General features: G+C 35.5%; 1 protein-coding gene across 9 annotated transcripts in view; it reads right to left on the bottom strand.

Moving 5' to 3' along the window:
* ARL13B (ADP ribosylation factor like GTPase 13B) overlaps nt 1–13,541 on the bottom strand; it is a 52,285-nt gene that overhangs the window by 6,638 nt on the left and 32,106 nt on the right. For all 9 annotated transcript variants that reach the window (XM_026122432.2, XM_026122439.2, XM_026122440.2 and 6 more), the window contains exons 5-10: nt 9,961–10,066; nt 6,313–6,515; nt 4,096–4,192; nt 2,643–2,865; nt 2,019–2,132; nt 1,383–1,451 (exon numbers count right to left, since the gene is read on the bottom strand). In XM_026122432.2, the coding sequence (XP_025978217.1) occupies nt 1,383–1,451; nt 2,019–2,132; nt 2,643–2,865; nt 4,096–4,192; nt 6,313–6,515; nt 9,961–10,066 (812 nt within the window). The remainder of the gene's footprint in view (nt 1–1,382; nt 1,452–2,018; nt 2,133–2,642; nt 2,866–4,095; nt 4,193–6,312; nt 6,516–9,960; nt 10,067–13,541) is intronic.

Raw genomic sequence — 13,541 nt, 5'->3', positions numbered from 1 at the left:
CTGATATTGCTCCAGATGGTCCAGATTGTCTCCACATTCATTTGGCTTCTCAAAATTTGAAAAGTTATAACATAATAAAAATGAAGAATTTCCTCTCTAAAACGGAGAACAAGACACAATACCAGCGTTTGAAAAACAATCTTCCACAGTCTTCCACAAGTGGAAAATAGTCATTATTAAAGAGAGAAAGCATTCATATCAAGAATCTACCTACTACACCTTGACATCTCCAGCTATTAAACTTATTTCTCCTACCAGTTTGTGAACTTTCAGGAACACTGGCTCGTTAAGTAAAGCAGCAGATCCCAAGCTTCATCACTGACATCTCTCCTTGCAGACCAATAACCTAGTTTTCAGTTGGAAGCCCCACTTTTGCAGCCAAATTTCTGTTGGGCTTTTCATCAAAGCTGGTTTTCTAGTTCCTCCTTTGAAATTGCTAAAATAACGTACTTAATTTAGTGCCCACAGGTCTTTAGTTTTCCTTCTGACAACAAAACACCTCCAAATGAATGGAGAAAGAGCTTGCAGACTATGCTTTATAACTATAGAAACAGGAGGAATGGATGGAAGAAAACATGAACTTTCTCAAGAGACAACACACAGAATCAGCTTATACCCAGCAAATTTGTCTAGAAGTGAGCTAGTGTTCACAGAACTACAGAAATACATAGGTCCAGTTTGGGTTCAATACTGTGAAGTGAATGGCACTTCCAGACTGACATCATGAGCAAGATCAGTGTGGAAACAAAAAGGCAGCTAAGTGCAGAACCAGCCTGGATGTGGAAGGAGCACTGTGGATCCCAAATTAATAAATCCTGCTGACATCATTCTCTACAGAGATTTATGTCTGCAGATTCTCTGCAGATGATGCTGGCATGATTCTCTGCAGACCTGCTCAGGTGTTTCTGCAGTATTCTCTCTGATAAGTAACTCAAGGCTTTTCCATTATCTGGGTAACTCAACTCCAGTCCCAAGTGCATCAGATAATGGTGAACTGTTTACATATAGACAATTGAAATATACTTTAAAACTTTTACTTTGAATGCAATATATGTTTGGACATTTGAAGGAACTACTCCTGTTATTCTTTGTTATAATATAGTGCATGCTGTTGAGCAAACAGTGTCAACTCATTAATAGCTTCTGATATCCCATGGCACTTTAAACTTTGCAAGGGAATCTGAGAGAACTTTTTTGCTTAAAAAAAGAAATAAGACTTGAAAAATCAAAAAGAAGCTTTCTACTAAGCAAAAGGGTTAGCTTTTGGTCAAAGAAAATTGGCATTTAGAAATTAAAAAAGATGAAGAATAAAATGAATTTAGAAGTGAATGAACATGGAGAATGCTTTAAGACAGTTTCAAACTCAAAATATTTTAAATTACCAGCATGATGTGTTTCACCAAGAGGCTCAAGTTTTCGAAGTCTGTTAACTTTGGGAGTTCCCCAGCCAACTAAAGGAAAACAAAGACAGTCAAAACGTGTCACTACTGCACTTGGTTTTGAGGAAATGTATGGAAGCCAGTTCTCTTTAGAGAAATGAAAGCATTTAGAAATAGAAAAGTATGTAATATATTATATCTTCTGTATATCGATGAAATAATTTTAAAATAAGCCACTCTATGTTTAAAAATATTGACATTTTTAATCATTGTTTTTCATCAGTGAGTAGTCAATTTGCTGATCCCTTTTTTGTAAAATTAATAAAATCTCCTGCAGAATGGATCAAATCAATACTGCTGAAAGTTCACACCATGAAGTGAGAAACTACATGATTCTCACAGAGGTAAGTTTTAGTAGCACATTTCTGTATGAAGACTATTTCAGTTTCACTATGCACAAAGGAATATTTTAAAGGCTTAATTGTCACAAATTGAGAAACTACATGATTCTCACAGAGGTAAGTTTTAGTAGCACATTTCTGTATGAAGACTATTTCAGTTTCACTATGCACAAAGGAATATTTTAAAGGCTTAATTGTCACAAATTGAGACATCTATTATAAAATGTAGTATACTTACCTGGTGGAAGAGGTGGGGGTGGTGTAGGATTTTTGGGAACAGTATCTTCTGCATTAACAGGTTCTACCCTGTGGCCCCTTTTTAATTTTGTTTTTTTCTTCTTCTTACTGTTATCTATACCAGACAGAAGCAAAACATTACATACCATCTAGTTATATTTAGAGAATATGTTATATCATTTTTTGATTGATAGTCATTGGAGTGAAATACATCAGCATTTTCAGTCCATACTTGTACACTACAACAAGCCTGTCAAAATGTAAAATTTACACAACACATTTTGCTTTAGCAAACAAAATGTAAGCATAAAATATATGCAAACTCTACCTTTTAATAAAGAAATTCAACTCGGCTTGGTATTGTTGGAATCTGGACCACATATTTAACTAAAATAAAAATGGACCTAGTTTCAAGTATAATATGAACCACACCAATAAACACACACTTATTTGAAGTAGATTTTTCATTACACTAACCTAATTATGCATATGCATATGTTTGCAATAGATTAAATTGGCATGTGGTGCCCTGAAAATTAATGCAAACACAAGAACGAACTATCTGAAAAACAAAATTAAGTGAAACATAGTAAGGAAGTGGTTATATTCAGTTTTGCATTTTTACCTGAATCAAGGCATTCTGATGCTTGTTGCTCACTGTCTTCATTCTGCAATTGCTGTGTAGATTTGCAAGTTTCTAGTCTATTATCATTTGGTTTTTGGCTATTGCTACTGGATAAATGCTGTACATCCATTTGTTCCTGCCCTGTTTGAGATTTCAAGACAACGGTAGCCCTTTCAGTCTCCAACCTTTGTCGCTTCTTTTCCTTTTCAATTTGCTTTTCATTCTAACAAAAAGTATAAAAAATTTTTTACAACTTTTTAACTGACTAATAAAACAGGAAGGCTATCTTAAAGTCAAAATTCCTAAAAATATTTTTTTATATCCCATAAGTAGCATAGAAAAGAATTTCAAATAGTAGGCAAATAAATAATCAAAACAGTTAACATTTCCAATATGCTGTCTAGAAAAAAAAAAGGATCAACAGTAAAAGACATGATCTTTAGTTTTACAAATGATTGATATGCATAGAGGTTTGCAGCCTGATTTTTTTGTCACATGAGAAAAAGTTACTAGCTGTATAAATGACATGAACAGCCTTTGCAAGAGAAGATTAGAAAGGTCCTGATTTCTTCCTCTTCAATTCTTTTGTTTTGGTTTTGATTAAAACAACACACACACACACGCACGCAGAGCTTCTAAGTATCTGCAATGTACTAGCATGGTTTGCTCAAATATCAGTTGTGTAACGCAGACTTAATACAGGTTCCATATCACAAAATCAACAGCTTTGAAATACTCAAAGCTATATCCTCTCTTCATACTCTCTATGATATTATGAAATCTATTATTGTGCATTTAGCTGACTTGACAAGATATATAGATAAGGGCTTTTTTGTCCTGGAGAGAAGCAAGCGTTTGAATTACTTACTGGCAGAGTCTGAGAGAATTTACAAATATTTCTTGAAATTATGCTATCTCAAGTCAACTGAATGAAAAATATGTTACAACAGATAGAAAGCCATGGACTACCTGAACTCAACCATACAGGTTGAGGAAACTTTATATATGAATCTGATTTTCATATTTCAAAGCTAAGAAACTCTCTTCAATTGTTTCAGTTCAACAGAAAACAGGTTGTGTTCAGAAAAGTAGCTGAAGTTGGCAGAGGGATTTTATATGACTCACCACGTTAGTAAAAGACTACAAGAAACTAAAAGACCTAAAATATTTTCACTCCCGCATATCCAGTAGTTTGATCAGGAAATGTTTTCAGTCATCTGTTTACAATATCTTGCTTTTACTGTGTCTACAAAACTTTGTTCCCCTGAATTCCCCTGAATATTAAGAGGTTTTCTTAACATGAAAGCACTGATTCAATGCACACAAGACAAGACTGCCAAGATGAAAAACAGGCTTATAATAATTCTTTTAAATGAACCATTTTTCTCATTACCTCTCAGACATTTGTTAGTGGTAGGTCTAAAATGATCCAGATTTCCACATATTCTCATACCTCAGAGATTACAGTAGCTATAGGCTTGAAGGGGTTTTCAGAGTTCCCAGGCCCAAAGTCTGCCTCATCAGGTACACTTCTTCCTTCTTCTCTTTCCCTTTGTTGTTATTGGAGTTTTGTTTGTTGTTTTAGAGTTGTTTTTTGGTGGGTAAGGGCGGAAAAGGAACAAAGCATTATGAAGAAGAACCATAAATTCTACATAATGGAGAACACTTACTAGGTTACCTAATTCATCTTCCAGTTTATGCCAGCTGATTTTTACACTATGCTTCCATAATTTGAAAAATGTTCTACAGAGTGCTATGACAGCATATCAATAAAGCACAAATACATTTTAAGGTAGAGGTAGAAACACATGCTTGTATATGCCAGGATGTTCAACTGGCACTTCAAAAAGTGGAAGCCCTTTCTGAGGAAAGGATGTATGACAGAGTACTTATATAACTGGAGGGTTTTGGTTGCACTGTGGTATATTGAAATATTCACACCAGTAATCCATCAGTTCTGTTACAACAATTGTTTTAAGGTATTCAACCATACAAAAAAATCTACATGGTGTAAACCAAGACTATCTAAAATTTCTTCTTCTATTTTTAATACACCTCCACTTTTCCTAATGCAAGGTTCTCCTTCATATACTGAAGAGACAACTGGTGACACACTGTTCAGTTTACAGAGTAACAGTCAGGGAATCCTATTTGTTTCTACTAAACTCAGAAAAGTTCAGAAAGACAGGTACTGCTGAGTGTACTGTTGCTGCAACAGTACTATTTATTTTGTATGTACCACACCTCTCAGTAAGAAATTGTATTAAATGACTACGCATTAAATGATACACCAGTAATAAAATATATTCGTATCAAACATTTCTAATCAATAGGTCTGACATCACGTACACATACGAAGTCACTGTTAGGCCTATGTTACAGCTGCAAATATTGAAAGAGGAAGTAACCCTGAGTGGCATAGATGGGAATAGAACTGAGGTATCCTGATCTATCGTGAAACCACACTACTTGGAAGAAATGGCCAGTACTATATTAAAACTTACTAGCACTACTTGTCTTTGGCTTTCCATTAAGAACAAGATGACTGTTAATAGCGTTTTGTGGAGGAAACAGACTTTGAGAAAACATTTGCAGAACCCTATCTGAACAGAATGTAGCAGTCTGGGGAGTTATTAAAACACGGACTGAAATAGAATTATACTTGAATTAAGAATAACCTAACTGTTCCGTACAGTAAGAAACTGATTTAATGCAGACAGCAAAATGAGTTACATGCCATCTCTTAAATGAGACAGGACCTCAGCTACAGCTATAAACAGCAGATATTACTAGTTAGCTTTCCTCAAAGATGCAAGACATTTAGCAAAACTTGTAAACTTTTAATCCAATTCCGATCCATCCAATTCTTCCACTGAACAAACACAATCAAGAAACACTAGGCAGTTACAGAATGTATGGAAAATGTCGATATCATCGGGCAATCCCTTTGAGACTTTTTCACAGTCAATCTTCTTCTCTACACCTCACAACATGGCATAAATCCAACACAATCCAACATGGTCAGAGAGTTGGTCTATGCAGAGACATCTAGCAGACTAACAGCATGTGCATTTTTATATCAGCTTTGTGGAACAGATATGAAGACCATGACAAATTCCTTCCAAGTAAATTGTGCTTATCTCAAATATGCTGCTGAAGTCATTCTCTTGCTGAAGTAAACCGACTCCATAAAAGTACAAGCCGAGAGACTCCACAGAATGGTTTGCACTATAGTAACTGGGACTCACAGGTCTCCACATGTACTGGGCAGACAGCAGGGGTGCTTAGCGAATTTTGTAATAATGACCTGGTAAGAGGATTCACATCAACCTTTAATACAAATCATGGAAGGGATTCAGGGATTCACAGGAATTTGAAGGAAAGTAATAAAACACTTGTCCTGCTCCCCCTGCATCATCTTAGACCCTCTGTGTATCCTCTGCTGGATATCCTGAGGTTGATGAAGCACTGTGTTGAATAAAGTTTTGCATCTAGTCTCTGATATTTACATATCAGTTACAAAGTCAGGTCCTTACTTTTAATATGGAGGTTCTTGGCTTGTAAGCTTTAAATCCTTAATAGCTTGGTTTCCATAACCCCATGTTCAGGAATGAATCAAGTATCTCAGGGCGAGGGAGGAGAGGGAAGCAGGAGAAATTAGAGAGAATACCTTTCTTCTCGTATTCTTCTCACTCGCTCAGCTCGTTCTTGTTTCTTTTGTTCTTCATACGCTTTTTGCTCTGTAGTGTCTCTTTGGATGCGCTCGTTTAAGGCATCAAAATCTTTTGCTATTATATGTAGGAGCCAATATAAACCTTTTTTTATTGATTTATCAATTTTTTTCCCGCAGCCCATGACAGCTGAGCAAGGTTCCTGTAAATATAATGAGGAAAAGAAGAAGAATAAAATTATTTCAGTAGTTCAGATAAAATTACTTTGCTAAAAACAAGAACTCAGACAAATTACTGCTTCCTGTAACCTTGCAAAACATCGAGAAGTACACAAAATAAATTTGCACATAGGTATTCTGTAAATTCAAGAGGTTTTTTTCCAAGATACAAATTACATTAGTTCTATGAAATTCCATTATTTCCAGTCCCATTCCAAAAATACTAGAATACTGCACAGAAAAATGTTTGCATGTCTTTCTGTAAACATATATATACACACACACCTGTTATACATTCATCTGATGCATGTATATACATACACACATACATACACACACACACACCTGTTTCTCTATATATCCATATCTATGCACCTATCTGTATAGATATATAAATTTTCAACTTCAAGCTTATATGTTCTGTCTTGCTGCTGCTTTACAATAACCCAAATTATATTTATCTATTTCAATGAAAAAAGGAGGGGAACAGAATCGGCTTAGCTTCAGTTCATGAAAGAAATGATCAGGTTATTCATAAACACCTCAGAGATGAATAAAATCCAGCATGAATTTGTCAGACAAAACTGTCAAACCAATACATTTTTTTTTAGATCAGGACAGGTGTTGTGGATAGGGGTGAAGCAATACATTATGCATCTTGATTTTAGTAAAACTTTTGTCATAATATTCTCATCAGCAAGCAAGAGAAACAAGATCTGGGTAAATCTATTGCAATATAGCTGCAAAACCCATTGCTAGATTATAGTTTGGAATACTTCACCTAGCTTGGATGCAATGCAAATGAAGACGTGGACTGAGTGTAAGGAACCAAGAGGAAAACAGTGAAAAAACTTGACAAGTTTGATTATGAAAATGCATCCAGTAAGAAAAGGTTGAAGGAATTGGAGTGGTTCTTCTCTTCTAGAGAGGATAAAACTTCAAGGAAATATGATATACGCCTTCAAATACGCAAAGGCTAACTGCAAATAGGAAAAGAATAATTTGTTCTTCACATTCATGGTCAAGAAGGCAAGTATAATGGGAATAAACTGGAACAAAACAGATTTAGTTAGACATAGGGAAAAACTACCTAACAGAAAGCTGTTTTTAAAAACTTAATGTATAAACACATCATGAAATTGTTACGTTGAGTTGACTCTAGTTTAGAACATGAAGAGGACTAGATGACCTCTCAAGGCCTCTTCAGACCTGTTTTCTACATCCTTTTGGAGCATTGTATGGATCTCCTAAGCTGTTCTCTGAAAAATAATTGAATAGGTCATGCTATTTATTTGAAATGACGGAGGAATATTTCACACGGATTGTGTTCAGGATTTGTTTTCATGCTTGAAGAAAGAAAAAAAATAGGACCAAATCTGCAACGGCACTACCGAAAAATTCTCTTTATCATTGCTACATTTACAAGTATTTAAATGACACCACAATCAGATAGGGTTTGTACGATTTACAGTAGAAAAAAAAATTCTGACATCTTGTGCCCCTGAGAGTGCCAAAGTGACTTTATATTTTAATAAATTCTGAGTTTCTCTAAATTAAGGTTCAAATATGAGTGTCACTTACCATGGAACACTACAACATTCTCCAGCAGAACCTAATCAGGGAGAAGATGTATAGACAATAATATTCTGTCTCTGTGAGAAGACTAAGATGAGACAATAGAGAGCATTGGGACAATTTTTTTCTGTGTTTGCACAAGGTTATTGTTGCTTCAGCTCAGTTATAAAATATACTCAAGCAGAGAAAAGAAAAAGATGAAGGTCATTTTCACTGAAACTGTGTGACAGCGAGACAAACGACTCTTTGCATTTGCTTTTATATTTTGCAGGGGAATTTAAAGATCCAGAAGAAAACTGATTAAAAGAAAAAGAATAAACAAAAGTTTTTTGGATGCCAGCCTAGTTTTATTTGAACCTTTTTGTTTCATAACTCCCTGTTTAAATTCACCCCATCAGTCATCACATTGAAATACTGCTGGACCGAGTTTACTTTTAATGAGCCTAGCAAAGAAGCCGCCCATTTTGGCAGGTAAGACCCTCAGTTGCTCTCAGCTTAAATTACTTGCAGAGTATACCATATAGCTTCTTTGTTGGTTACACCACGATAAAAATGGGGAAGGAAAATAACATTTTATTGAAATATGCCATAAATTTAGTAATTCTACAGCACTGGAAAATATGCTGGAATCCTTGAGGTTTCATATTTTAACAATGCTTTGTGAGAAAATATTTTTGCCACAGAAATCCCTCCAAGAAATCCTGTCAACTGTGTCTTTATAGATGAACACAAAAAGCTTATGTAGGAATGAGTTTCCCCGAAACCCTGCTTTCATTTTTTAATTCTAGCTTGCTATTTTTTATTTTCATGATAGCTTATGATGCATAGTACACAGTTCCCTTACTGAAGAAAAACCCTTAAAGAGTTGTGACATAATGGTGAAGCTATGCCCTTGCTATGACGCAACTTCCTAGAAAAAATAATAGAACTTTGTGCTAGTTTGTGAATTTTGCAGCTCTCGCTAGGACAATTACAAGACTTTAAATTTTAAAACCCAGATATCTGATGGAACTGTTCTGTAAAACTGCCCTCCCATGTCATTAATAGTCTCAATATAACTCAGACCATCTTTTAAAGTGTTTCTTTTTGCAATTAGGAAAAGATGATAAAAGTAAACCCCATGAATACTTGGATAACAGACTGGGTGATTAAAACAAAGGCTTAAAACAACTGCAAAGACTGTTGATCTGAATAAATAATCTGTGATACTGACCAATATTAAGTAGCCTTCATACAGCTTTCTGTTGTTGGTTTAGGGGGAGGGGGTAGTAGTAAGAATTTTTTTAACATGATTGTGAATACTAAATCTGAAATGTAGTTATTTTAGGACAGATATTAATTAGCTGTAATGGTTTTCTTTTGTGATGACTGTGCTGGGAATTAGATGCACTAAGAATTAGATTAAGTTTTTACTGTTTGCCCGACGGTAACTCAGACTAAATGATGGTTTTAGCTATGAACAGAAATAAGACCAACATCACATCTGAACAGAGTGGTCCTTCCTGAATGTCAACACAGACAGATCCCACTTCTTACTTCTTTCTAAAGAGGTGGAATACTAAACTTGCTGTCCAACTAAACAAGTTTTAAATCACATCAGCAACTATCTATTTTTACAGGGTTTCAGAGTAGCCAGCAAGTACACTTTGAGGACCCACATAATGCAGAGTCATAAAGATTTCTTCTTGAACAGATCCAGAAGGATGACAAAGTGAATACTAGGATTGTGTGCAAAACACATATATGTGCTGTATCTTTGCTGGGACTGAAGGGCTTCAGTTTCAGTTTTACTCTATTTGGCACAATCACTTACCTCCTTGCAAGCATTACACGTATATTTGAAAATGTACTTACAATTTGACATAGACACTTGTGTTCATTGACAAGCTTTTCCAGAGATAAGGACTCAATTACATCTGCTTCTGACAGAGCTCCTTCTCTGTCCTGCTTATTTGCCAGCCTAAAGATTAAAAGAAATATTTAGCACCCTCACCCAGGAAGGTTAGAAAGAGATCAGATCCCCAAAACCACATTTTTGACATAAGTAGGAAATAGAAAAGAAAGAGAAAAAGAAAGAGAAAGTAAAGAGGAAAAACCTCGTTTCAGCTTTAATTCTTAGTTATTCTTTCTACTTAACAAAAATATGTTTGTCCATACACCACCTTCAACAGAGATGCGAACATTAAATAATTACTATGCACCCATAGACAGAGCAATTGTATTTTATAGTGAAGAAGATGAAGGTAAAAGACTGAACTGCTTTACATCTAAGTCTACGCAGAACAATCTGTTTGATCTATGGATCGAAGTTCAGAACTTCATAACCTCCCAAATCATGTGCATTCCCCTACATAATGCTGCTTCATGATCATCTTAGGTCTGTCTCCTATCCAGAATTTCTCTCTGATTGTAAACAATTTGATATGTAATGTTTTGAACCTGCTCTTCCTAAGGAAAACACAGACCTCTGAGGGAGGAACTTCCACAAATGGCTCTAAAAGACATACTTGATTATTAAATGGAGGGAAGAAAAAAAGCCTATGAAACACAAAATAAGTATTTGCAAGATGAAGTGCCATCATTGTCTTATTTCTTAGAGATACTTTAGCAAAAGGGAATCCAGAAGACAAACATCTCCTTAATTTTGGGGGACTATCATTCTTGATCATACTTGTATTCCATAATCTCCATAAATGCATCCAGCACCACTACCAGTAATATATAGCTTATAAAACATAAAAAGCCCATCTGGAATACCATCCAAAGAATGTTATTTATTCTTTCACACTTTAACATGGACATAGGTTTTGAAACAAAGGATGTTATGCTCCTTTCAACCCTGTTATCAAAGACTATTATGTACATAAAGAGGGCTGTCCAGAGTTGTAAGGCATCCCAATGCTTAAGTTCTGCATCTCAGCAAGCTCCTAGAGATACCACGTTCTAACCACAGAAATGAAAGTTATTTCCTTTTAACGAACTAATTTTTGAATCTCTGTTTCACTGAAAACTCCTTTATATCATCTGAGACTGAAAAAGTTTCCAATCTAAAGCCCTAAAAGCCATAACATAAACTGTATGTAAGAAACAGCAAAAATGACTGCTAGAAACTGTGTGGAACCACCTCCCAAAGAAAGGCAAGATCTTGTCACTGATTGAGATTTCCCTCAGCTATCTAAATGATTTTCATGAAACTCACAGGACTTGTATATCCTCGAGACCTCAATTCCTCTATTCAATTGGATTTAAATTGGTCACCATCCAAGAAAGCAAGATGGATTACACGCAGTGTGATTATGTAAAACACACTTCTTTAAGCTAAAATCTTCTCAGGCATTCCCTAGCAACATGCAAACTTTAAGTATTTAGGAATGTAAACTTGCAGTCATGTTGGTCTGATTTTTATGAGGTAACTTACAAGCAAGTTTTAGAAACAAATAGAGAATTTTAGATAGAAATACAAAACATGCTTTTACAGACAAATACATAGGAAATTATTTATGTTTCTTGAGGATCTGAGATGTCTGTAAGAAATAAACGGAACTTCACGAAGAGGTCAAGTCAGCAAACTTTGTTCTCATCTTCAGCAAAAACAGTTGGTGACAATAGGATATATAGTCTTTTCTCTCCAATTAGCTGTTTCTGATTAAAAGCTAGTTATTTTTTAGACCCTTCTCCATAACAATATTGCTGCATGGCTAATCCCTTGGAACTGTGAAAAGGTATTAAGTAATATTTCACCAGCATTATTCTATCCTGTTCAAAGCTATTATTTTTCTGCACGAAAATTGGTTACTGTTTGCTTTGAACTGACGTAGAACGTTTTGGAATATAAGCATATAATGCAATGTGATTTTGCACTTTCTATATAAACAAAATCCAAACTAAGTGCAATATCTGCAAAGAAACGTGTTGCGTAGCATTAGAGATTCTGAAAAACGTACTCACTTCTCTCTAATAAAGCTATTTCACCATAATAACGTTCTGAAATTTTAGCAATTCTGTTGCAAGAAAACTCCAATTTACCTTTCTGGATAAAATCAAAAATGTTTGCTTTCCGTGAATACAATGGTAGATGGTTTTGGAACCAAACACCGTATCCTCTCTTCTGAAATCCCAAATCGTCATCATTAACTTACATGGCTTTTAAGGAATGTTAAACCAAGGTTAGTACATTGGATTTATCACATTCCTGTCTGGGAGTGAACAATGGTAGGAATTTACTCCATAGTTAGCAGAGCTTGTCAGCACCTTGACTTGATCTAACAAGTCATACAGATTCCCTCCAATTTTCCAGAATTGTAGTACGAAAACCTCAGTTCTTAATTATTTTACTGCTAAGAAAGCTTTTAACCTCACACAGATGTAACAAGCGAAAACTGTGTTGCATTTACAGCTCAAATAAACCCAGCTTGTCACTATTTATCTTATATACCGTGAGATAGATGACCACCATCCCCCGCTTTGATAATCCATTCCCATTTCTCAAGGAAGTCAGAGCAATTCTACAGTACTTTCTGCTCTGTACGATTTAGCACAGTGTCCCTAACTGTTGTTCATCTCATACAGACCCATGACGTTCAGTATGCTTACGATACTCTAGTACTCTTCCTTCTCACCAACCAGCCAGAACAAGTAATGTCCTCTCGATATTTGGAAATGAAACAGAAGCAGAGCTAAATCCAGGAAAAAACTGAAATGAAATTTAGGAAAGCTATGGAAAGTAATTAAAAAATTGAAAACAACTGTCTACTTTGTTCATTTAATGCATCTTTGTCCCAGGCTGAAACTCTTACTGCTCTGCCCCCTAGCCTCTCAAAAAGCATTTCTCAACAGTGTTGTGAATTCCGATCTATACCTGACTGAAGAAGAAAATTTTTGAACACAGACTTGTTGACATAGCCTACTCCTTTCTCACCTCCAGATTAAATAACTGCAATATTTGTGAAGTTATTGGACTACATATTCTTCCAACGACAGTTGAACTAGAATGTAATATCAGTAAGCTGTATAGCTCAGTGTAAACACAATACTACTGTCCTGTAAGTTACAATCGCTGCTGAGTTTTAACCCCTGATACCGTGAAAAGTAAAAGATTTCTCTTCTTAGGCAATTATCTTTCATTTTATTCACAGTGCTCATGTTGCAATAGCAACCGTATTCAAAAAATGCACATGAAGTGCTGCATCTAGGTAAGTAACGCATCCAGACGGAGCTCTCCAAATTATATTCCCCAAGAACCAAAGTAATTTAACGCAGGACACGCATTCCATGTTGTACCCCCACCCCACCTCGCCCCCTTTCAGCCTTTGGGTCAAACTTTTAAATGGAGTTAAAATACTTTTAATATCCTGACCGTGATGAAGGGCATTATTATACTGGATTTTTCCCCCCTTTCAGTTAAATTTATGAATAGATCGATGACTAGCCCCCGC

This window comes from Dromaius novaehollandiae, chromosome 1 (genome assembly GCF_036370855.1).
Source record: "Dromaius novaehollandiae isolate bDroNov1 chromosome 1, bDroNov1.hap1, whole genome shotgun sequence".
Classification (NCBI taxonomy): Eukaryota; Metazoa; Chordata; class Aves; order Casuariiformes; family Dromaiidae; genus Dromaius; species Dromaius novaehollandiae.
The sequence above is the reverse complement of the archived record's forward strand: the minus strand, read 5'-3'. Positions and strand labels throughout refer to the sequence as shown.